This window comes from Mchenga conophoros, linkage group LG17 (assembly GCF_057382185.1).
Source record: "Mchenga conophoros isolate Kocher_MC1m ecotype Shallow Benthic linkage group LG17, M_conophoros_male_GT1.1, whole genome shotgun sequence".
NCBI lineage: Eukaryota > Metazoa > Chordata > Actinopteri > Cichliformes > Cichlidae > Mchenga > Mchenga conophoros.
In genome coordinates, this window is record NC_140542.1 from 25543737 (window position 1) to 25568233 (window position 24497).

Genomic DNA, 24497 nt, shown 5'->3' on the forward strand with positions numbered 1-24497 from the left:
AGGCACGGTTCAAGGAATACAACCAAGAGCTAAAGGCATTGGCCCGTCCGTCAAACTTCCCAGATGTCAGCTTTATCAAGCCTTTGTAGCCACTGTGGAACAGGTGATTCAGACCTGTTTTGGATGTTTGACAGAGTCTTACACAATATAAGACAGTTGGATTCAAGTTGTGGTTTATAAGAGTAGCTCTCCTACACATATCACTAAATTAAACTGAGTTAAATGGAAGTGTTAATAACTCCTTGACATATCCAATTGCCTGTGTTTCTTCAGTTCTTAAAGCTAAATTGTGCTTCTCACTGAGCATTAGGAATACTGTGCTTTAACAATGAATGCCGTCTGTGCCTCCATTTGGGTTCAAGCTCCTGTTAACACTGCTACAAGATGTTCTGCACGCAGTGATGCCTTTAGTCAGATGCTGGTTAGACCAGAAACAATGACTCATCACAGCAAATTAAAACGTGGATCACACCTACTTGAGTTCTTGCATTTTTTTTTTTTTTTTTTTTTGCGCTATCTGGAGGAAGTTTGCGAAGTAGAAAAAGTGTGCAGCTTCTTTTAAAAAAAAAACATTTTCAACTTCCTGGGGTAAATGTGGACTTAATTAGTTTGTTGGGAACAATGCCTGTTAATCAGTGGGTAAACTGCAAATGTGCTAATGCTTGTTTTTAAATGAGTTTGGGTTCATTTTAATAGAGGGGTGTTAAAAAACAAGATTTCCAATTAAATATTAGACATCTGACAAAAACAGGAAGATGACTACTTAGTATGAGTACAAGAATGCATGAACCTAAGATGCCTTGCTTCAAAGCACTTTAGGTGGTTATTATTTCTGTAGTGCTTATAAGAATTTGGCAGCTTAAGTGTGGCACGAGAGTAGAGCGGAAATGCCTGTGCTGCAGTACATGATGTGCCCTATTGGATACCTGTGATAGAAGCTGGCTGGGCTGCAGCTGGCAACAAGAGGCGGAGACCAAATGACTGCTCTCAGTACTGGCAACAAAACAGGCAGCTGCTGGAGCGGTGGGAGGGTTGGCCTCGTCTTCGAAAGGAGCCAGGGTATGATTATCACAGTGCAAAATCGGGCCACAAAGTGCTGTTAACAAGACCGGCTAACTAACACTTGATGCTTATTAACCGCTGCCCAGCCATCCTCTAACACAGGTATCCAGTAGAGCCCATCGCGTGCTGAAGTTTCAACAATCAAACAATGAGGAAGATATCGGTTTTCATCCTCTGTTTTATTGTTTTACATTTGTATTAAAATTCTTAAATGGTGCTGTAGGGATACAGTAATGTGCAAAAGTCTTGAGCCACCCCTTATTCTTTACATCTTTGGGGGGGGGGGGGCACAAAGCCTTTTTTGTGCTGGTGTTTGATCTCCAAACAGGCGTTTAAGGAGTCTAGTAAAAATTAGAAGTGGGAATCACCAGACACCCTATGATCCAATTCAGGTTCTATCCAATAAAATAAAATGATCTTACTTCAGTTGTTTTTTTAGTTATTTATTTATTTTTAATGCAAAAATGTTTTTACCCCACAGCTAGTAAAAATGTTCTTTTTAATACATATCAAAATGTATGTAGGACTCCTAAGCTAAGAATTCTGTTGTTGTTTCACATATATCCATTAATTCATCTGTCTTTTTCAAATGATCCAATTCAGGGTTGTGAGGGTGCTGGTGCCTATCGCAGCTGTCATTGTGCGAGAGGCAGAGTACACCCTGAGTAGGTCGCCAGTCTCTATGTGTCAGAGACAAACAACCATTCCCACTCATATCCACCATGAGGTTATGCAGAAGTTTGGTCTCACAGAGGAGGCTACTAGGCATAAGGTGAAATGGAGGCAGATGATCCACTGTAGAAACCCCCAAAGGGAGCAGCAAAAAGAATAAGAAATAGCAGTTAACCTATCATGCATTTTTTTAGACTGTGGGAGGAAGCTGGAGTACCCATAGAGCACCCACGCGAGCAAAGAGAGAACACGCAACCTCCACACAGAAGGGCCCCAGCTGGCCAGTCTTGCTGTGAGGCAACAGTGCTCAAAGCACTATTTAAATGCAATTCACTGAATTTAATTAAAATGGCCTCAAGGTTAATTTTAACAGATTCTAGGTGTCTTTTCTGAGCTGCGATGATATTATCTATTCCAACTGTAAACACCACAAGCATCTGCTCCAGGAAAACATTTTCACTTCTAAAAAATAACCATAAAATATTCAGTCTCCTCTGACACTACAAGCAGTATGGCAACCTAGCTTGAATCAAGCTGTGCCATCCAGTAATGATCCAATCCAATAATCACTGTGTTACTTGAGACTATAAAACTTAAAAGAAGCAATGGTGGGTATGTAACTTGGCTCTAACTTTACAGATTACCTTATCTACTTTTCTACTGTGCTGTGACTTCCTACAGGCGCCAGACTTCCTTTGACTAGGCAGGAAACCTGCTGCAGTCAGGTGTAAATGATACGTGGAGACAGCAACAGTGACAGCCATAGTAAATCAGACACGACCGGACACACTTTCCAGGCGAGAAAAACTCCTTGAAATGCAATACATCACATGGCTCCATTGTTCTTGTATACTGCCGCGTAGCTGCCAGCTGGGAAACTGTTGCTTTTGTGATTTATTCAACATCCTGTATATAAGCGCAAAATGATGCCTTGAGGAAGACACCTTAGCTCTTTGATGTTGCAGAGGATGCTGCCAGAATGCAATTTACAGATGTCTTAAAGACAATCACTTTTTCATCTCACGTGCACTGGGATATTTTCTGCTATCACACCAGAAAAAAACATAATGGCAAACTGTCCAGAACTGAACAGTTACTGCATTAACAGGCAGTCTATACAATGCTTAATGTTCATATATTGTAAAGTCTGCCATGTTTATAGATGGGGCAGACCTTCAAAAGCACCTTAGCCTACATTTAGTTTAAATACATAAAGCAGCACCAATGAAAAGCTGGGATACTTCAAATGATGTGATACTGCCTCAAAGCTGTAAAATATCAAGCCATGACTTAATTACGTCAAGCATCTATGGTTCACTGAATCCATAATGCCCTGCAGCACAGCCTAGACATGAATTGGCGATCACAATGCATTACCTAACAGAGGACATGTGATTAGGCGTGACATTATAAAGTGTGATGCTGTGATGCACGCTGTTGGCAGGGGGAGGCATATGGTTCAGCGGGACACCTGAGTCACATCAGTGGGCTGGATGTGGGTTCTCTGCAGGGAAGCGCTGGGAATGTTTGCCACAGAGAGAGGAGGGAGACAGAGTACGGTGATGAAAGCTTGGGACAATGCAGTTATGGAGCGGCACGGTGGATCAAATCCTTAGAGAGTGAGAGCAAGTCACATTGAAAATTGTCACAATGTTTTCGTATTGAAATAAAGTCATAAATATGTAATTTGTCGATGCTATAAAAAACTCTGCTGTTTAAGCTTATTTAAGTAAATGCATATGTGGCCTCAGAGGTAGCTGGGGGGCTAAATGGGGCAGGCTTACTCAACCAGCTTGTTCTACTAACATCATAACTCTGGCACTATTAGATATTAAAATTAAACAAGTCATATCGCTCAATAATCCAGCACACCAGGATTTACTAAACACTGGAAGGTTAATATATAAGGTTCAATATGGCTTCTTTATACACAGTTTATACTCTTTTAAAAACACACTATACCAAATCAGTTTCAAGCGTATTCGAAATCAGCTAATCTTGGTCTGGTGACATCTTGAAAGGTATTATTATGTTTTATCGAACCAACAGTCCCCAAACTGAGGCGATTCAATTTAAATTACATGGCATCATTAACAACATCACAGATTACATCATATACAACAAGAGGTGGCAGATTCAAGAGCAGCAAAAAGAAAAAACAAACAAACCAAACCATCTGATGCTGGCTACAAGAACATCAATCCCCATAGACTCATATGTTAAATACAGTGGACTCCAACTTTATACTATGTTTACAGCCTGTATTAGAAAAAATGTTTTGGTCATGACAACTGTATGAGGGGAGGGGGATTTTTATCAAACGTACTTAAGACTTACAAGGTGGTGCCAACAGTGTTGGGGAGTAACGGAATACATGTACCGCCGTTACGTATTGAAAATACAAAATATGAGTAACTGTATTCCGTTAAAGTTACCGTTTAAAAAGGTGGTATTTAGAATACAGTTACTTTGTTGAAATAAATGGATTACACGGCAGTATTTTCCTGTTTCATATTGTGGCGGGTCAGGACTGTTTGGGTTTTGTTTGACAGCTATGTTCTGTTGTTCCAGGTGGCAGCGTTACCATGGTGACGCGCTCTCTCTGCAACTGTGTGTTTCCTGGGTGAGAGAGCGGTTTTTTTGTTGTTGTTGTTGTTGTTGTTGTTGTTGTGCTAAGCTAATAGGCCTAAAGAATGTAGCCTTATGCAGTGTTGGGGAGTAACGGAATACATGTACCGCCGTTACGTATTTAAAATACAAAATATGAGTAACTGTATTCCGTTACAGTTACCGTTTAAAAAGGTGGTATTCAGAATACAGTTACTTTGTTGAAATAAATGGATTACACTGCGGTACTTTCCTGTTTCATTTTGTCGCGGGTCAGGACTGTTTGGGTTTTGTTTGACAGCTACGTTCTGTAGTTCCAGGCGGCAGCGTTAGGGTTGCCATGGTTACAGGGTGACGCTCTCTCTGTATGTTTCCTGGGTGAGAGAGCGCCTTTTTGTTGTTGTTGTTGTGCTAAGCTAATAGGCAGAATGCTACAGGTATAGCTCTAAAGAATGTAGCATCATGGGCAGTGTAGTCCGTGCTGCAGGGAGAATGGACTGCCATACCTGTTATGTGTCTGTGAGCGAGGGAGGGAGAAAAAGGAAAAGTGCGAGCTGTCATCGAGCAAAAACGGGAGCTGGATGCATGTAAATATAATAATAACCACTGCAGCCAAGAAGAGTGCCTGACAAGCACAGTTGTAAGTAAGCTATTAAGACTCGACTGTACACCGTGTTCGTGTTTTCCTCCGAAAACAATAAGTTCCGTTGGAGCAGCCTTTCAACGCCTCTCTCTGTCTGTCGCAAGCAAAGTTGACCCAGACAACAAAGTAAAGCTATTTTTTGGCTACGAGCCAGACGTATTAGTCAGAGGTCCCTTTACTACGGTTCGGAGCCGCGGACCTTCAGTAATAGTAATAAATCACAGCAATAGTATATTCACGTAGTTGTAAAAAGCATGATAATATATTAAGTAATCCAAAGTATTCAGAATACGTTACTCTCATTGAGTAACGTAACGGAATATGTTACAGAATACATTTTGGGGCATGTATTCTGTAATCTGTAATGGAATACATTTTAAAAGTAACCTTCCCAACACTGGCCTTATAGCAGTGTAGTCCGTGCTGCAGGGAGAATGGACTGCCATACCCGTTATGTGTCTGTGAGCGCGAGGAGTAGGGATGGGTATCGTTTAGGTTTTATCCGATACCGGTGCCAAATCGGCACTTTTGAAACGGTGCCGGTGCTTAAACGGTGCTCGAACCGGTGCTTAAAGAATGGAGAACACAAACTTTGTCCAAAAACCTCTCATGTTCAGCTGTTTTTTGTAAAAAGATAACAATGTTAGCCTTTTCTGCAGCTATGTGGCATATATGGTATCACTCTTGGCTGGAAGCAGTGCTTAAACAATGGAAAAAACACAAACTTTGTCCAAAAACCTCTCATGTTTAACTGTTTCCCACTTTTTCTTTGGTCATTTTAGCCTTTTTGGCCAGGGTGAAGGGAGTATCTGCCATCAAACAAGAAGACAGCCGCATGTAGCTATGATGATGTTTGCTAGTTCACCTTACCTGCATTAATGTAATAACGTGTTTAGCCTACTCAACGTAAATTACACATGAACAACATTAAGCTACTCACGCAGAGAAGAACGGCTGCTGCTGCATCATCATCCTCATCATTTCTGCTACACTGGCAGGGCTAGGGGCCAGGACTCTATTCTTCGGGTTTTTGGGGGATGTTGCTCCGGGTCCGATAACTGTCAACCCACCCGATGTGCACAGTGTGAGGTCTCGCAGCAAGCTATCAAATACGGCACATTTTTAATCTGGAGCTCTGCTCTAACAGAACGTACGTACCTGGCCCCGCCTACTATCCTCGGAAACGTAAAATGATTGGCTAGAAGTGTATCACAGCTCAGGAAAAAAAAGCACCGAAATAAAGCACCGAAATAAAGCACCGAAATGTGCGCTGCTTTTCGGTCTGGTTACTACCGTTTATGTCAGAACCGGTGCCATCATGGCACCGGACACCGGTACCCATCCCTAGCGAGGAGGGAGAAAAATGTGAGTGGAAAAGTACGAGCTGTCACCGAGCAGAAACAATAATAACTACTGCAGCCAAGGAGAGTGCCTGACGAGCCCACTTGTAAGTAAGCTATTAAGACTCGACTGTACACTGTGTTCGTGTTTTCCTCCGAAAACAATAAGTTCCGTTGGAGCAGCCTTTCAACGCCTCTCTCTGTCTCTATTTTTCGGCTACGAGCCCGACACGGAACCCACGTATTAGCCAGAGGTCCCTTTACTATGGTTCGGAGCCGCGGACCTTCAGTAATAGTAATAAATCACACAGCAACAGAATGTTCATGCAGTTGTAAAAAGCATGATAATATATTAAGTAATCCAAAGTATTCAGAATACGTTACTCTCATTGAGTAACATAACGGAATACGTTACAAAATACATTTTGGGGCATGTATTCTGTAATCTATAGTGAAATACATTTTAAAAGTAACCTTCCCAACACTGGGTGCCAATTAGGTCGCTCCCTGTTAGGCTTTACCTTTACTAATTCAAGTCACTGAACTATACTCTATCATTTTTATCATTTTTGCTGGTGCTTTTTTGGGCTATCTTTAATGCAATTACTATGTAGTGAATTATATCAGCCCAAAAGGGTAAAATTTTCCAAACAGGAAATCCAAAACTGTGAGTGAAGTCACAGTGGGGATGTCCTGATGTATCTGTGGCTTGTGTTACACTGGTCTGACCCACCTTATCGGTGTACGCGTAATATTAAAAAAACAGCAGCTTTAGAAAAAAAATTTCCCTCCCCATCTCCAGCTGCCTCCCTCTTCCCGCTCCACCACAACCACCCACACATGCAGGGCCTTGGAGTAGGGGTATGTCACCAGGGTGCAGAGGAGGCTACCCCCCCCCCTCTGTTCCCTTCTGGCTGCCTCTGCCTCAATTTTATCCCACAACTTAGACATTCACATTACTCACACTCTCATTACACATACATATAGGATCTTGGGGGTGGGCACGATACACGGAGTCCAAAGTACCATCAGGGTGTACACCCCACCCCTGGCATCGTTGCCCACCTCTCAATTTTAAATACACGTAGACATTGAGGGCTAGCAGGAGGGACCATGCGCTTACCTGCTGCTCTCTGGCAGGTAGCTCCAAGCCCTCCTGGGTTTTAAATGCACCTTAGAACACACATGCATCAACATTACAATGAGCGGGTGGAGGGAGGTTCGGAGTCTTCTCTCACCCCCGTTCTCTGCGACCTGCTGGAGCAGGGGGGCTAGGACTAGGAGGAGGAGTTGGCCGTCCGACTGCGGTCTGGAGTGTGGAGCCTTCCTGCTGCTGTGGAGTCGGGGCGGTCTGCCTCCCCCCACCGCAGGGAAAAGGGAAACACCACCTGGGTCTGGGTGCAGTTCCCCCCTCCAGGGGCAAGGGCACCTAGACCCGGTTTGTAGAGTACGCTTGGGGAGTGTGATCGTGTGTACAACGTCTCTTTATGTCTGTCTCCACGTTGGTTGAGTGTGGAGTAAGTGCATATGAGAGCATGAGGGTGGGAATGGATGTTTGTATCTGTGTGTGCCTGTATGTCTGTGTCTATATGTCAGGTTGGGTGTCAGGCGCCACCTCTCTGGGGACATCTCAGGCCCTCCAAGGTTTGGAGGCCTATCTCCCCCTACCACCACTTCCCCTGCCAGTGGCGGACCCCCTCAGACATCGGTGCGTTGGTGGTTCTTTGTGTCCGGGTATGGGCGTCCAGGTACACACCGGCTCACTCCTTGGCGGCCGCTTATCGGGGCCTGGAGCCTGGGGCTCGCTCGGGCCACTTCGGAGGTGGGGTGCCCCCGGCCTCTCGACCTGGGGCTCGGTCACTCAGGCGCAGCTCACGGGCGCGTCACTGCAACTCCCCCTGGCTTCTGCTCCGCGGCTGCTGAGTGAGCCCTCATCTGGGACTCTCCTCAGCTCTTTCCGGGACAGTGGCGCAGCTGCCCCTCTGTTGGTCTTCCTTGGTCTCTTGTGTTCTGGGGGCCTCTGGATGTCTGGAGTTTTGATCTCCTCCACACCTGCTTCACGCCCTGGAGGACGGGGCTGTGGCCCCCCCACACCCTCTAGCAGATTATTACATGAAGGAACCTTTTAAAAAAACAAAAAACAAGCGCGTCCATGCTCACAGGTGTACACACGGGTGATCACACCCACAAACTACACCCTTTTTGGCTCCTACCTCAAAGCACACTGTGTTCTGTTGATCTTATGTGCTGCACAATAATGTTTAACATTTAGTATTTACTGTCATATTCCCATATATCATTGTGATGTTGTTTATTCTATTACTCTTGTTCTCTTCTGCTTGCTTTCTTTTTTCTTTCTCAGCAGGTGATCCAGGTGATCGATATATGCATTTTTTTTCTCTGCCCGTTCTGTTGGTTTTTGTCTTTTGCCCTTCTCCCCCGTCCCTCTTCTCAGCTGTTTCTCTTTCCCTCTTTCTTTCTCCCCTTCTTTCCCCCAGTCAAGTCTGTCCCGTATTCATTAAGTGAAAATAAAATAAACAATAAAAGGTGAATCAAATGGACCATTACGGCAAGGCTGGGATGGTCAGTTTGGTAAAGTAAATCCGTTGGGCATCTTTCTTTGCCTTTAGACAACAATTCTGATGGCAAAAGAGCCAAACGGGACAGGCCAAAAAAAAAACAAAAACAAAAACAAAAACAAAAACAACATTAATAGTATTAGAAATAAGCAGCCGTTCTTTCATAATGTTCACACACGCTTCTTTTTAGAGCTGTAATTGTCACGGCGGGGTGCGCCGATAAGTTTAGTTTACAGGACCCAGAAGGAGACACTGAAAGGCAGAGTTCCTGACTGAACAGAAGACGATCCTTTATTTGGATGTTGGCACATGAAAAAGCATGAAGCCATGAAAACTAAGAAAACTGTGAACACTCAGAAAACTAAAGGACTAAGAAACTCAGTGAAAATACTATGACAAACTATGAACACTGAATAAACTATGACAAAAACACTATGGGGATGCAAACAGACGACCTGACAACGAAACATAGAAAACAGAGGACTTAAATACACACATGAGGTGATCAGGGGAAGTCGAGACACATGAGGAAACAGCTGACAAGGATGAACATAACGATGCACAGGAAATGTAAACTCAAACACAATGACATGAAAACTGGACTTTCAAAATAAACTGAAAAACATGACAAGACACAAGCATGACAGCATCAACCAGAAACATGACACAATAAACAACAATGGGAACATTAACACATCGGAACACCACTGACACACATGAACCTAATAACAAGGCAGGGGAAGGGAACCTAAATACAATGAACAAAGAACATACTGGACTCTTACAACATAACACAGGAAACATGATGAGGCAGACCAAACAACATGGGCTTGACACATGAGACATGAAACAAATGGCAGGTGAGACCAAAGCCCAGGGAAAAGGGGAAATGCGGGGATCAATAACAAAACTAAGGCTGAACCACTTAGGGGTTTTAAAAGGAGCTAGATGAGTTTAACCCAAACGATAAATGACAAAACATGAAGCCTCAAGTTCTAACTAATAATACAAAACAAGAACCTAACATTTCCCCATACTAATAAAAGAAATACACAATATATCATGAACTCAAAATGCTGGGTCACAGACCCAGCCCATGACAGTAATTTCTTATTAATCACACATCAGGTTTACACAGCTAGTCACAGCGCATTATAAGTGGGCACTGCGAGGCAGTGAAGCAAGTACATCATCATGGGATTGGCTCTCTTAGGAGTACTTGAACGAGATTCTCAGTCAGTGCCAAGAGTCAGTGACATCATGATCTATTTCTGGCTGTCAAGTGGAACATTTTGAAGCTAAAAAGGTATCCATTAATGGGGACCAGCTGCATGGTCAGAAACACCAGCCTATACCACCGAAAAATCAAGTGCAGCTGCCAAATACCACAAGAATCAAATTATTACACTTATTTTCTAACATGTCTTCAGGAAATTGTGGTAACTGCGACAGATGAATGAATACTGGTTCGATTCCTCCTCAGTCAGCCTACTCTGCAGTAATTAAATAACTATATGTCAGGATGAAACCAACTGATTTATACTTTTACCATTAGCAAATGACAAGTGTATATTTTTCAGTGGTTGAGTCAAAATAAACACATTTAGTGGCTTTTGGAGGGAGGATTACGTTTTCAGGTCAGCACAGCAAGTACTGGTCATAACCTCATTTCACTCACTTAAGTGGCTCTCAAGGGACCAGTTCTCTAATTCATTCAGGCAGAGCCTGCAAGAAGAACAAGTGTGTGTTCTGGGAGTGTGCATGTGCGTATGTAGAGTAAGATTTAAGTATTTCTGTATTCCTAGCTCCAGAATCTGAGTCATGCCCAAGTTCTCCCCACAGTGATGCAAACTCTATCGCAGATCCTCCTTTCTATTCCACCTACAAACAAAAAAAGCTTCAACACGCACTTCTGCTCACCGGAGAAGATGACGTCAGAATCTGTGGAGTGCGTCTGCCCACGCACGTCTTTTCCTAAGTGCGAATGATTCACTTTTAAAGGTTTATGGGGATTTTTTTTTTTTAAAGAAAAGAGATTATTCAATAAATGTCACTATTTCAATGTTTACTTAAAAGTGAAATGACAGCTACAGTTGACCTTTTTCAGTAGTAATTTATAATACAAAGTTTCTTTTTGCTTTATACATTTATTTATATATAAGGAACCCCATTAGCCTCCACAATAGTGGTTGCTAGTCTTCCTGGGGCCCTCAAGTATAATCTAATAAAGTAGATGGAAAGATGTCCACATGATTTGGCTCTTACATCCACAGTAATATTTTACAGTTATAAAAATATGAGCATGCAAATATCAAGAACATTGAGGCACAATACACAAGAATCAAAAACAGGTCACAACCTTGCCCTCTTACGATATTTACAATAATGAAAAACTGTGTAAATAGGCTTTTATGTGTTTTTTAAATTAGGAATTGCATACAGCAGTTTTTCAAAAATTTGCTTTTGGCTCGAGGAATTACTAAAATTCAGTTTGTTAAAAATAATTGTATTTCATCTGGATACTGCAGCTGAGCAGAGAAGGAATATGGTGTGTTTAACAGTATTGCTTTCTTTATAAATAAAAGTAAGCCATAGTATAATTTGGCTTGTACTAGAAGCCAAAAATGTTTTTTAAAAGTTTTTTAATTATGCATTTGATCCATCTTAACACTAATCTGGCTGCCCTATTCTGGACTAACTGAAGTCTGCTAAGGTCCGTCTTATTAGCTGCTGACCAGATGATTGAACAAGTGCATTAATAACATCTTTCAGGATTGAGGAAGTGATGTAGAAAAAGCATTTCCTAGCCAGCTAGCTATTCCCTGTCCCATTTTCCCATGTGCTGAGACCATGAAAGGTGGCACCACCAAGTAGTTTGATCTGGGTGACCTGTTCTTATATTGATCCAGCTATGGGAAGATTCAGTAGTGGACTGTTTACCAAACGTTGTCTACTTCCAATTAACTAAGATTTAGATACATTTAGAATCATGTTATTTTTGCTTGTCCAGTCAAACATGCTCAGCAAATCTTGTTAGCTGAATAAAACATAGTGGAATCATCGGCATACATTACAAGAAGAGATTTACCCGAGATAAATGGCAGATTGTTCATGAAAAATGAATAGAGAAGTGGACCGTGGCAGCTGCCTTGGACTAAACCACAGTTCACGTCGCAGCCATCTGAGAAATAACCGTTATAATAAACCTTTTTGCCTCCTTTCAGATAAATGACTTTTCATCCAGAACAGAGCAACTGGTGAAAATCCATAACATTTCATTTTATCAATCAAAAAGTAATTGGAATTATTTTCGATTCTTTCCACTGTAATGGAAATAAGCTGCATGCCAAACATCGATTAAATACATGTCATATAGGAAGAAAACTTAGCAAACTTGGCTGCAACTTTGAGCAGTTTACTGTCTATGTTATCAAAACCTGAGGATGTATCATCAGGAAGTGATATTAATAATCGCTCCACCATCTCAACATTCACTGCCTCAAACTTAAATTGGCATTGCTCAATATTCATAATAGCATCCTGTATAAGACAGAGTCATAGGGTATGCAGTTTGCATGCCATATTGTCATTAATACACAGAGCTACGCCCCCTCCAAATCTGTTTCTGTCTTTCCTATACAACTTATAACCATCCATTTCCGGAAAATCCGGGAATAAGCATATAGTCGGCCATTTACAAACTGATGAATCATAACAGCTAGAAATGACAAAAATCACTGAAAGTCTAATTTTTAAATTCAGCGTTCTGGGACCTCGGTTTTTCATTTAATTTAACATTTTCAGGACGGCAATATCACCTCTGTCTCTGGCCGCGGTAACAGTTCTTTTCTGTTGTTCCTGATGGATGAAAAATCTTCATTGATATAAAGACTGGTACCTTTCAGCTTTCTGACAGATAAAAGGATTAATTGTCTATCTTTAAATCTTTGTAATCTGATCACAATCTGTCTGGCTCGTCCATTCTCTCCTTGCATGGGCCGGTTCAATTTGAATGCTGTCACTGTCCAGGCCCAGCTTCTTCTTCAGCAAGTGTTGGACTTTATTTTTTTACTTTGCTGTTGATGAATCTGATCTTTGTAAAACTCCCACTGCTGTTCCAGCATAGCATTTAGCATGCTAACACTGACATAGCTGTCATCCTCTACCAGTAGCACTTTAGCGGCCTTCAGGGGTATATTTGTAAGGTTGTTTTGCCTCCCCTACCAGTGAAGATCTCTGTTTCAGTTCCAAATTGTGACACCAAAATGTCCAATCTTAAAACACTAATTAAAATGTATAAAAAAAATAAAATAACTCCCCCCCCCCAAACACTAAATAAAATCATGTGATTTCATATGACGGACAAATCTGCCAGTTGACGAACAGTTCCTGTAGATACATGTGATTTGTCCAAAATTTTTTTTATTCATTTAAGATGCGTGCAATGCAAGATTTTTAGGACTGATATGGTATGTGGAGAAACACTGAAAATGAATACCTTACAATCGCCAACTAAAAGCAGCAGCTTAGCAACACCAAATATTTTATTCTACAACTGGGTCTTTCATGGTTGAGTAATTACGTCCCTTCTCTAGACTCCTTTTAATAATTCTGCAGGCAGCCTGAAAGAGTGCTGCTGTGGTGTTCTCCCCCTTTCCACTAATAAGTGCATCTTTAGCTTACATCAAACAGTCATCACTGGAGATTTTATCACTGCCAAGGAACGAGCTATTTTGTAGGGTGCTGGAAGAATTTAACCTAAAAGCTCTTGGTCTAAGGTGGTGAAAGCTAACAGTAATATACATGTGGCCTCACCATACAGTGATAAAGAGCTAATCAAACATTTTTATTTCTTGACAAGTTTAAGGAGGGACGCACCATCGTGTGTTTTTTTAAACCCTTTAAGGGTCCACACTAAGAAAAAAGCAATGGAAATTTTTTTTGTTTTCATTTCTTATTGGCTTGGGTGAGTAATACATCTTTCAATAGATCCTGTAGTTTTTAAAATATTGTTCTCTACCAAATGGTTGAGATGTCACTTAATGGTAAACGTATGAAATGCAAATACAAGTACAGCAGATAATACAGTTGGGGGAAAAAAGGGACAAATTATAATTAAATTAACAACAAAAACTATCCAGAGCATTGGATACAGTTTATTTCTAGTAGCATGCCAGTGACCATTGCTGGTTTTCATTTCATTAAAGGAAAGTATTATATCAAACATCAAAATACATATTTTTTTAAATCTGCAAATGTGAAAAATGTGAAACAGCACAAAATGCTGACATTCAGGCCACTTCTGATTGAATGTTACTGTGCAAAGCCATTTTTGTTTTTAAAAAAATTAATAAAAACAGTGCAAATCAAGCTGTTCTGCTTGTGGTTTTGGTCGTTGGGGTCTTAGGGTGTAGCATTTATTCTGTGGTCTTGGAGAGCTGAATCATGGTTGTCCAACTCTAGATGCTGGCTTGTTAACTTGGTTCAGACACAGCCAGGCAGAAACCTTTTGAGAGCCATCGGTTTCGGGTCCAGTAGGGCACAGTCCCTCTTGTAAACCAGGTATTCAAGTCAAGGATGTATCCCAACAGTGGAATATGCCATCTCCTTAACTTGTAACTTATAACTTGTCTTATACAAGTGTAATAGCATATCAGAAAGTTTCATTCCTCCCATATGCTAATTATATACAGGGCTGAGTGATGGGCATGGAATGGTGATCTTTGCACTGGACTCTTTGCTCCACCGTTTGACCGATGAAAGAAGCATGAACCCACAGGCATTGTGTAGGAGGTTGAAACATTTCTTGTCAAACTATTTTATTGCAAACAGACCTTCATCAGAGCCTGTAATAACAGGCTCCATGGCCCTTCTTCATCAAGTCTTTGTCTGCCATCAGGGGAGCTCCACCGGTGCAGTTTGGTCATACAGTACCAATGCATCTGAGGTGTGCAAGTTCTGGACCAAGCTGAAACTTGTGAAGAGCTGAGGTTCTTTTATGGGATTGCATAGTGTTTTTTACCACTTCGGCCCCTAGAGGTAACTTCTGTTCCTTTTCACTGAGGGGAGCATTGAAGAATGTAGACCCCCCTTGATACAGCAACAAGTCGTGGATGATGCCAGATGAACTTGCTTGGCAGAACAATTTAAAGCCCCACTCATGTGGTTTGTTGCCACTATACTGGTGGAGAGTGCCAGCCCTTGTGGCTTCATATGAAACCATGACCTCAAACACACTGTGGTTGAAGATGGATGGTATCATGAGTATCATGCCACAGGACCATGTGATTTTTAGCCATATAATTGTTTGGCGTCCATATAGTGCTTGTTAAACATGAAATTCTAATTTTGCTGTCAAGTGAATACATCTGTTTAGTAAGTCCTCTAACACCATCATACATCAAAAAATATCGTCCTACCTTAGTTTCATCAAAAACACTCAAAATATGTTGGATGGTTTTTTGTTTCTGACTTCCTGGTTGGGAGCGGGATAAGAAGAGCCAACCGTTTACATTCACAGTGCTTTCTGGTGGATTTTTTGGGATTACAGATGTAAACCAATTGGTAGAAAAGACTCAATAAGGTAGGTCAATTTCAGTGAAAGCCTCAGTTAGATATACAGTATGGCCTGAAAATGTGCTCTACCAACTGGTTGAGCAGAACGCTGAAGGATTAATAAAATTAACTGAGAGGGTTTTTTGGTTTTTTTCATAAATCCAAACAAAAATGACCTGCAGTATATTTCACTATTCATTTCTAAGACTTTGGAACCACATAAGTCTAATTTATTGCCAAAAGTATGATATAGTATAGAATATCTATCTTTTTAATGAAAATTATGTCTGGGGTGAGTGAGGCCAGTATAAGCAAGTAAGTAACCAGCGCTGTGTGGCAAGTCAAAAAGTTCATTTTGACTTTTAAAATTATAGCTAATCAGCCAACCAAAAAGGAACTTAACATGCAAGCAGCTGCTGTTTCCTTGTTCATCTGATCTACTGTTCCTGGAGCTCCATGACTTTACAGCACACTGGCACCACACTGCGGTGTTCATTAGAAAGATAATTACATCTGCAGGAGATCCTTCTGCACCGTCTTGTCACCTTGGTGTATCTGAGCAGAACCCCTAGCCTCACCTTACTTCCTCTGTTTCCCCTGCCAAGCCACTAGACCAGAATCTAGTGCTTGGCATTGGCCCGAGCAGTGATGATTCATCCAGAGGGCTAGAACTGTCTACTTAATCACACCCTAACCTTTCAAGGGTATTGATCAACTCTCTGAACTCTGCTATTAGAAACAGTGTAAGGTGCATCGCGCATGTGCCAAGGAGTTTAAAGGGGAAAAGAAGAGGAGAGGGGAGAAGAGGCTTTGGAGGTAAATTGCGCAGAAAAATGAGGAGGGCTTAGTTTTTCTGAAGAAAATACTAAGGACATCAATAAAGTAACGGCCACATTTTGCAGCATTATATAACTGTACATGCATTTTTATGCTGTATATAATGTAGGTATTATAATATGTTCTGAAGTTGGTCAACTTAAGGAAGGCTGTTACTGCTGGTAGATGCCTGTGTTGTCCACGCTTGCCTGTCTTCGCAGTCTCCTCCTCTCTTCCTGCCATGCATCATCTGCAGATCTACCCTGCAGGCAGCATGAACTGGGGCACAAACAATAACAGTAATCATGGAAAATCATGTGCTGCACTGGCGGTGGAGACCAGCTGACTGGCTGACTGCTGGAGCCAAAAGGGCCTCCCGTACATGCAAGAGAGACAGGGTGGGGGCAGACGTAGGGGAAGTCGTGAGCAGGAATAAAATTTGAAAGTAAAGGAGAGAAAGGTTCTCCCGCATCCACTCTCAAGCTTAGTCAACTTCATTTCAGCACTGCTCTTTTCACACAGCTTCTCCGTCTCCCACCCTAATACCTGACTCCCAACGCCTTCCCTCTTTATTCAACATTCACCCCCACGAAGTTCCACAGAGTGGTACGATCCATGATTACAAACAGTCATTTAGGAAAAATGGGTAAAGTTTTAATAGGGATGCTCTTGTGGTGACACACTATGGCATCCATGGATATAATTATATAGTACACAATATGACATTATCATATAATTCAGTATATAACATAATAAACACGAAGAAACACCAGAGATGTATGTAACCTTTAGATAAATACACAATAGCCTGAAATTACTGTCTGAAATCAAAGCATATTTTCACGCTCAGTCATTATTTTATACAAGGGATACAAGCAACACACTACATATTCTCCTGAAAGCAGTATGTTATGAATGAGCAAGCCACCGATCAATAGGCACCTACCCATACAATAATTTAGCCAAGTCCTAGCTTTCATTTCAGATCAGCTGGTATCTAATTACTATTTTGTTGGCCCGAAGCAGAATCAACATCTGTTATCAGTTTGGAAAGTCCAAACAATGAGATTTAAACAGCCGCAGTGTCTGATATCAAAAATTAAGATGTAATGTTTACACAATAAAAACACTGGCACCAAAATATGTGAGAATCAAATGTAGCAAATATTGTTTTTATTGATGACCAGTGAACTGAATGAACTCAGTTTAGAGACTGTTTAGATTAAGAGTTGCTATTTTTGAGCCTAGAAAACAAACTCATGCCTAAAGATGCATAAATGGGGAACTGCTGTTTTAGCAGTACTTCATTTATCTCACTGCAAGCTATCCCTTAGCAATGGCAATAGTAAGGCAGGTCTCCCATTGCCAACACTAAAAGAGGCTGGTGAAGGACCCATTCGCATTACATTAAAGCTCACTGGGGTGAGGAGCATTTTAAAACATGCAGGGTTACTATTGAAGAAACTTTTCTAACATTAACCACATACATTTCAGTGTCTGAATTCAACCAGAGCGTGAAGTGCAAAAGTTTAAAAAAAAAAGAGAGAGACAAGCACACAACACAGATTTCCAAAAATGACATGAACCACAGTCTGTGACTTCTACAACATCCAGCCTCCTAACATGAGCTCTGTAGGCCCGTAAACCACGACCGTAATCTCTCCATGGCCAATAATACTGCTAATGGTCCGTCAAGGCGCCTATGCCAAAGGACACTTCATGTGTAATGGTGAGACGCAGGTGGCTTGTAACAAAATAGCTTTATTTGATGGCACGGGATTAGAATGCACTGATCCTTAAGATATAGTCTCATCATATATTTCATTGGCATTAAAAAATATTGCATGTCTCTTCATATTTATGTCTTAAAACACCATCGCGTCATGTGATTTCTTTCACTTCCCTACATCTTAAAATCAGCAGGTTAGTATATTCTTTCTTTTATTACCTTTGACTGTGAAAGAAATTTATTTACAATACTGCTTAGCTTTAAACATGATTTTTTTCTGTCTTCAGAATATCTCCGCGACTAGACATCTGTATAACTACAACCCAGATCTGTATTTGCAGAAATCTAGAGCCTGGTGCCATTGAGGAGGATTAGCAGGATTGGAAGCTGCTAGGAGAGCATTAGCAGCAGCAGCAGCAGCAACAGCAGACTTCATGAGACCATGTTTGGCAAAAGTAAATAAACAGCATGGGAAGAAGGCTTCTGCAGCCCCTCAGGGTCCTTCCAGTACAGTAACGCACAGCTGGGCGCTCCAGAGAAAGCTGCCTGTCTGCCAGTTTCCCTGCATGTGTCACAATACAGGCACTGTTGGGGGATGGAGAAGGCTCACATGTGGATGGTGTTACAGGCTTTGAGTTGTCTGAACACTTTTCTTTTAAACTGTTTATTCAGTATTGGTGTAGAATATTTCTGTTTCCAAGAGGCTCCAGATTCAACACAGAGCAATGCAAAATGTGGACCTATATGAGGCTTTTCACATGACAGCAGTGCTCCCCATTTACCACAGAGGCCTCTTTGCAGAAAAAGCATGTCACGCAGCACTGAGTGCATGACAAACAAATAATGGTTGTCTCTGTTATTTCACTGTGATACAACAAAATAGGCTGATGAAATCTAGAATGGACAGACAAGGGACAGTCGGCAGTAGGGGTGGGGAGGCATATCAGGGAAGGGCCAGGGGTACTGCCGAATTTTTATGCATGTAAGCGGGGATGTGTTGCTGGAAGCGTCAGGGACGGCAAATGTCACTCCGATGAGTCGAAAGTGTCGTGACGAGCAGCGGAGCCGTGACCTCGGATGGAGAGAGAGAGTTGAAAAACAGAGGAGAAGAGGGAGATGCAAGGCAAAGTGCAACACAACAATAAAAAAAAAGGTGGCCACAGCAGAAACAAAGAGAGAAGGAACAAAGAGAAAGAAGAACAAGAGGAAGCAAGTTTGTGGTGGGCCAACATCTAATCCTGCCAGCGCTCTGGGCTTCAGGAACAGAGGAGTGATATCAGTAAAGACACATTCACAGCCTGCCTATTGCTTAAATGAGGCCACTTTTGCCCCCCCCCCCACCACCACCACCAAAAAACCTTTTTCTCTTCTCATTCATCATCTCCTTAGCAATCACACACACAAAATGGAGAAAGACCTGGAAGCTATCTATTGCCCTCTTTTAAGAATCGCACTACATGGTTATCTGAGCATTGTTCTGCACTACCGACCCCCAAAATGACATCTTTATTAAAGAAGTCCCATTATAAAAGAAGTGTCAGATGCAGTAAAATCATTTCAGTCTAATCAAGAGCAAAGACATCCTTAATAAAGGTGATGGCTGCTTCTTAGAAATAATCTCATTTTTATTGCTCAAAAAGCCAGAAGCTGCAAGCACAACTCTTATCAGCTGCATATTAAACAGAAGCACAACAGGGCACCTCTTTCCTTCACCAAATGCTTCTGTATAATTGCCAAGGTCTAACAAACCTCTACGTGAACCATTGCAGTAATGCTGATATCATGCAGCCCAATAAGACACCATCAACATAATTAATAGAATCGTTTGTGCCAGGACATTGCTAGGAAGATCCCAGTGATGTTTGAATTAATCCAGATGCCAGGAAGAGCACCAGAACAGTATGTCAGCTCTGTCATTACACAGTGACAACCCATACATCATTGTAGCACTTTACTGCCGGCGGACATCAGCAAAACTGTCTGATAATTGAAATGTTATTTCACTTTGGCAACCTTGGATGCTTTTTCTGGAGAAAAAAAAAAGTGAGTATGTTTGATGGAGAAGAAATATAAGACTGCCTAAAGACATGCATTCAAATATGGGACGAGATGTAGGTTTGTTGCCTTTTGTTGTTATTCTATTTAGTGTGTGTAGGCTGTCCTAGAAGCTAAAAAAAATAACAACCCAAAAGCATCTATGAACAGAATTTGTTAGTGCCTAACTTTTGCTTTTTTTGTCTGTCTGGTTCTCTCAACTGTGTATTTTGTTCACCGTGTAACTTCTGAGGTGGATAAAAGCCCTGAGGCTAAAACATGAGCTAGAAGACCACATAACCCCAAGTTCAAACCTGCATTCTGAGATGAATTCAAGATCAAATATAGCAAAGGCTGACTCTGGTAAAAAGCAGGTTTTTACCCACTTGGGACACACGGTCCAGAGATCTGAATCAGAAAAGGTGAAAATGGGTTAATTCAAATTATTCTGAAGGCCAAGGGGCAAGAAGTAAAAAAAAAAGAAAAAAAAAAGAAAAAAGTCTGGCACCTCCTGTGAACAAAGTCCTCTTTACCGACAAACCCTCAGAGTCTCTTAGAAACAGAGTGGGAAAGGCATGTGACTAGAATTACTGACACAGTTTTAGCTAATCTCCACTTACTGCAGGAATCATTACATAAGGGCTTCTATGTATGCATTGCTCAAAGATCCTCACAAATGTGTTTCGATTATTTGTTTTCAAACAAGACAGGTTGCCATTGTCATATAACCCACACAGGCGAATGCACACTGAATGTTCAGTTATGCCTGAAATTTTAAATGATCTCAAACATGCATTTATCTCAACAACACTTAGGTTGGGTAAACTCAGCACTGCAGATATCCGTAACCAGTGAGCAAAAGAGCACAGTAGAACCCATTAATATGCAATTTGTTGTACACTCTCAAGTACTTACAAAATTATCTACAAGAAACTGGTGTTGTAATTGGAGCCTACTTGTAGTTATAGGAAGCAACAAATACACTAAATTCATTGTCTTAAAATTGATAAGCTCCCTCTGTGTTGAGTTCATTTAAAATTACAAATGTATTTGTGGTTGGTGAGAGTCACTAAACTGGAAAAATATATGGTACTCCAAGACAACACAGTACTAGTGCCTTGTTCATTTAAGCATAATGAAATATATATATGTATATATATATATATATATATATATATATATATATAATTTATTTTTTTAACAATTTGTGAGCCAAATAAAAAGCAATACAGCCACACTCTACATTCATGTGAAAAACAAGTTTTCACAGTCTTGTAAAATCTAAGTATACCCTTATTGATACCATAGGAATTAGCAGTAAGTAGCAGCCAGGTGCTGCTAATCAAATGTACTTAATTAACTGATCATCAACAAGTTTGACTACTCAAAGTCCACATCTCAACCCAATGGAAATGTTGTGGCAGGACCTCAAAAGAGCTGTCCATAAATGGATGACAACAAACTTTAATAAAGTAAAGCAACACCGTTCAGAAGAGTGGGTGAAAATCCCTCCGTAAACAATGTGGAACACTGAGAAAGCCATACAGAAAATGCCGTTATGGGAGGATTGTTAAGTTATTGCTGCTAAAGGTGATTCTACAAGCTATTGAACTATGAGGTGTACTTAATTTTTCACAAGACTGTATGCAACAGGTGCCCAACATGAAAAACGATAATAGTGGTTAATTTAAAGAGAGGGTGAAGTTCGATTTATGTCGGGAATGACTACGTATGTGCAAAATGTCTGATGAAATGACAAATGTTTGAAAGGCAGTATTGTCGTCAAGACTTGTTCCAAAACCAGTTTCAGCTGAAAAGTACTTCTTATTTGTATAATCCACTGGAAATGCATGTGTCAGCATGTTACCTCTATCAATCATGAGAGTTGGACTTTTCACACTTTTTTCTCTACAGTGTTTACAAAGTCAGAGATAAGACATTGATTTGATGGTTAAAAAACAGCTTAGGCATACATTTAGATTAGCATCCACTCCTCTCTGTGACAATGAAGAAAACAAGAAAGAAAGAAAAAAGATGCAGGAAGGAGACTTTTGCCTTCTTGTAAAAGGGTCCGTTTTAACCCAAGTAATTGTTCATAAAACTAACCAAAGGTTTTGTATTTGACTTGCCTTACAATAATAAAGTCATTGGCAATCAGCCTTTACTATTGTTTGGAAATTAGGTTATGTTGTGAAGAGGACACTAAAACAATAAAACCAAAGAAAGTTTTAGAAAGTATAAAGTTTAGATGGACAATATTTTAATATTTTTATAGCAAATTTATGACAAAACACACATAAAATAAGTCAAAGACGACATCCCAGTGTCATGGAAGTCACAACACATCCTTTGTAAGCACATCATTATTCCAGCTTCCTACTTTAATTGCATGTCAATCCTTTGTTCTTGTCATGTCAGCAATTTCAAAAAGTCAAGGATACAAAGATTCCACAATAATATTAAAAAACCTTTTGAAAACAGGGATTTAAGCTGCTTACCTGTGGCAGGGCGGAGCTGAGCTGCCGCTGCAGCGAGTCTCTGTCATAGATGACATCCTGTAGATGCTGCTGGGCCAGACCGAGGCTCTCCTGAGTTTCCCTCAATGTGTCCAACAGCCGGTCCCGTTCGTCCAGCATATTAACCATAAGCTGTTCAAAATGTGAGTCCGGGTCTGAGGCGCTGCTCTGAGAGCCGCGTTGGCTCAGAGCTGTGTCCTCGCTGATCGTGGGCATCACTTCACACATCATCTTTGCTCTGCTGAAGAGACGAAAAACCAGAAATTAGACAATAGGCAATTTACACTCTGAACTTTCCAATTAAGCTGTTTTTTTTTTACATATAATACATACACAAACTGTCACCCATATTACAATACAGTTGCTGAACAACTTCAAATAAGAGGCAGCATACTCCCTTTTGGACCCACACATATCTAATAATAAAATTGTAGTTAAAAAAAGAAAAAGAAAAAGAAAGAAGACATAATAACAGTGGGTTTGTGCATGGATGAGAACCAAATTCTAATTCATAGGAATGATGAGTATTTGTATAGAGAAGGGTATATAGGAAAGCAAACATGTCTGTCCATGTCTTCTGTTTTGTACGCATGCCTCTGTGTAAATATCCACACACTTCTGTTTGTATGGCTGCGTGCATGTGACTGGGCCTGACACAGTTGGAGCTTGGCTCAGCGTCACCCCGGCGTTTCAAAGCTGCAGACACGTCTTGGGATGCTGGGCGTTCTGCCCTAGATTTCATGCTTGTGCTGTTTAATGGGCCAGCCCAGATCGAGTTGCATAATACACCATATCTATGCTATAGTGGATATGTGAAGCAATATTCCAGCTCCCCTCAGGGTTTTTAGAAAGCTTCAGGAATCATTCTAACGGATGTCCAGGTTGGTTCATACGCTAAAGTTATGTTTGCATCACTGCAGGTAAGTAAGAAAAAAAGAAATGAGCCATGGGAAGTCACTGTATTTTTGTAGCTCAGTGCCACACAGATTAGAAAGGCCCGTTCAACACAGACCATGAAAGAAAATTATAAGTTTGAATGATATTATTCATTGCTCACTTCTCATGACTTTCTACCACTATAGAGTGGAAAGAGTCATTTTTTGCCTTGAGGGTATCAAGGTTGGAAGTCAGCTTAAAAAAATAAAGTTAGCTGCAAGAGGTTGGGAAGGCCTATACCTTCTTACAGCAATATAACTGTTTTACATAAATATATTTTATTGTTATAAACAAGCCATGTACTTCTGATAATAACCTGGGTTTTATTCAGCTACACAGTAGAAAGGCTAACATCTTACATTCAAAGTCCCTAAAACCAGCTGTTTGCTAGGTTAGCAAACAGCTAGCTACTCATTAAACAACAACTCTACATATTTTTAAGCTAGTATTACGCTAGCAATTTTCTACATGTCAAATCTTGTCCTACTGTACTTATACCCATTATTTTTAGCACATATGTGCACTACAGGTGCCCATGGTATGATCGTATTCAACAAAATTGTGTAGAACGTCACATTTCTCACTCTTACTGGTCACCATCTTGCCTATACTGGAAAACATGCCAGTGGCAGATGTTTTTCAGGTGTTACATGGTTTTTGGTGTTTATGCATGTTAAATTCTCGTCTTAACTGTAAAAGTGTGTAGTAGGAGTAGTCAAAAGCTCAACAAGTGCAAGTGTTCATAGAAAAATATAGCAACTACAATGACAATTTCGGTCAAACATTATGTGGTGACAATATCGGTATCAGCTGCATTTATAAAGATGAAATTAACAGACTATCAGTCTAATTTGGCCCAGTTGTTTTTCAACCATGTCCCATAGTCTTTAAAGATGTCCTTAGCCTGTGCAATACTCAGGAAGCAACATGCAAAATACCTATAAATTAATGATAATTCTGGCTCCAGTGCTAGACCATACTTTCTCATTGTCTGGTCCTAGACTTGGT

At 40.9% G+C, this 24497-nt stretch overlaps 1 protein-coding gene across 6 annotated transcripts in view; it reads right to left on the bottom strand.

The window, feature by feature from the left end:
* The window catches only part of ppfia2 (PTPRF interacting protein alpha 2), a 184709-nt gene that overhangs the window by 151249 nt on the left and 8963 nt on the right, over positions 1-24497 (bottom strand). For 5 of the 6 annotated variants that reach the window (XM_085252614.1, XM_085252617.1, XM_085252613.1 and 2 more), the window contains exon 2: positions 22536-22794. In XM_085252614.1, coding sequence (XP_085108740.1) covers positions 22536-22784 — 249 coding nt within the window. In that variant the 5' untranslated portion in view covers positions 22785-22794. The remainder of the gene's footprint in view (positions 1-22535; positions 22795-24497) is intronic. The other variant, XM_085252611.1, reaches the window with a different exon arrangement.